The 1031-nt window shown below is 41.0% G+C and overlaps 1 protein-coding gene across 1 annotated transcript in view; it reads right to left on the reverse strand.

Moving 5' to 3' along the window:
• Positions 1–1031, reverse strand: part of LOC107756908 (adenylate cyclase type 3) — a 21176-nt gene that overhangs the window by 9143 nt on the left and 11002 nt on the right. Inside the window, exon 11 of the mRNA XM_016574235.1 lies at positions 175–291. Within this exon, the coding sequence (XP_016429721.1) occupies positions 175–291 (117 nt within the window). The remainder of the gene's footprint in view (positions 1–174; positions 292–1031) is intronic.

Here is a 1031-nt window from a genome sequence, read left to right on the forward strand (position 1 = left end):
TATATATGTATATGTATGGCGATAATACAGCATACCGCGCTATTGAGCCACTCAAAATTACCGCAAGGGAAATTCCCTCACCGCGACAGCCCTAGATTAAGCACCTCCTTTCATTATACATTTCTTGAATTAGAAAAAGCATACTTTTGTTTACTTAATTCACTTGTTTCTTACCATATCTACTATGTCGGCCATTGTGACTATGAAGATGGCCGCCATGGCCCAAGTGTTGCGAGCCCAGCGCGTGTGATCAATCCAAGTGGAGAACGACACCAATCTCTTTGGAAATACCTTTGAAAACAAGACAGAAAAGCTACATAAACATCCAGTCACAGCAAATGTTGTACGCACATGACCTGTTCTGACAGTAAGTGAGCACTGAGGTCAATGGAAAGACCTGTGATCTAGTCACAGTGTGCATGTGTTCGGCTGCGTGTACAGTGATTGTGGAAACAATTGATTTAATTCACAGCAACATGCTTTTTAAAATCAATACATTCTTCAGTTAAGCCATATGGACTCATGCGTCCTTCATCTGTTGTGTGTGTGACCGTCTCCCCTTCCAGAAACACATTATCACTCTGCTCGCTCAATCTGTGTGTGTGTGTGTGTGCTTGAGAGGGAATCAATACCGGGAACTTTATTAGTCAATTGGGAATGTGCTGACCTAACTAATGAGGATGAGTCAAATATACCGCTGCATGTTCCAACAGTAAATGGAAGAGCCTCGGGAACTACATTTCATTCATGTGATTGGTTATATTAATATTACATAAGAAGTCAACAAAGATGCATTGGAAATGGAAACATTTTTTTTATCATGATCCCGGTGACTAATAGAAAGCATAATCGTGCATGTTCAGGAAATCTCATAGCAAATGAGGGCTAAAACCGTAGGCTACATCCACACGAAGCCAGAGCTTTCCCTATCCTATCTTTTTTTTCTCCTAAATATATAAGAAATATCGGCGTCCACACGAAACCACGAAACCGACACAAAACGATGTAGTATAACTGCCAGACCAGCATGT

The sequence above is a fragment of the Sinocyclocheilus rhinocerous genome, unplaced genomic scaffold (genome assembly GCF_001515625.1).
Source record: "Sinocyclocheilus rhinocerous isolate Xijiao unplaced genomic scaffold, SAMN03320098_v1.1 scaffold1585, whole genome shotgun sequence".
Taxonomy (NCBI): Eukaryota; Metazoa; Chordata; class Actinopteri; order Cypriniformes; family Cyprinidae; genus Sinocyclocheilus; species Sinocyclocheilus rhinocerous.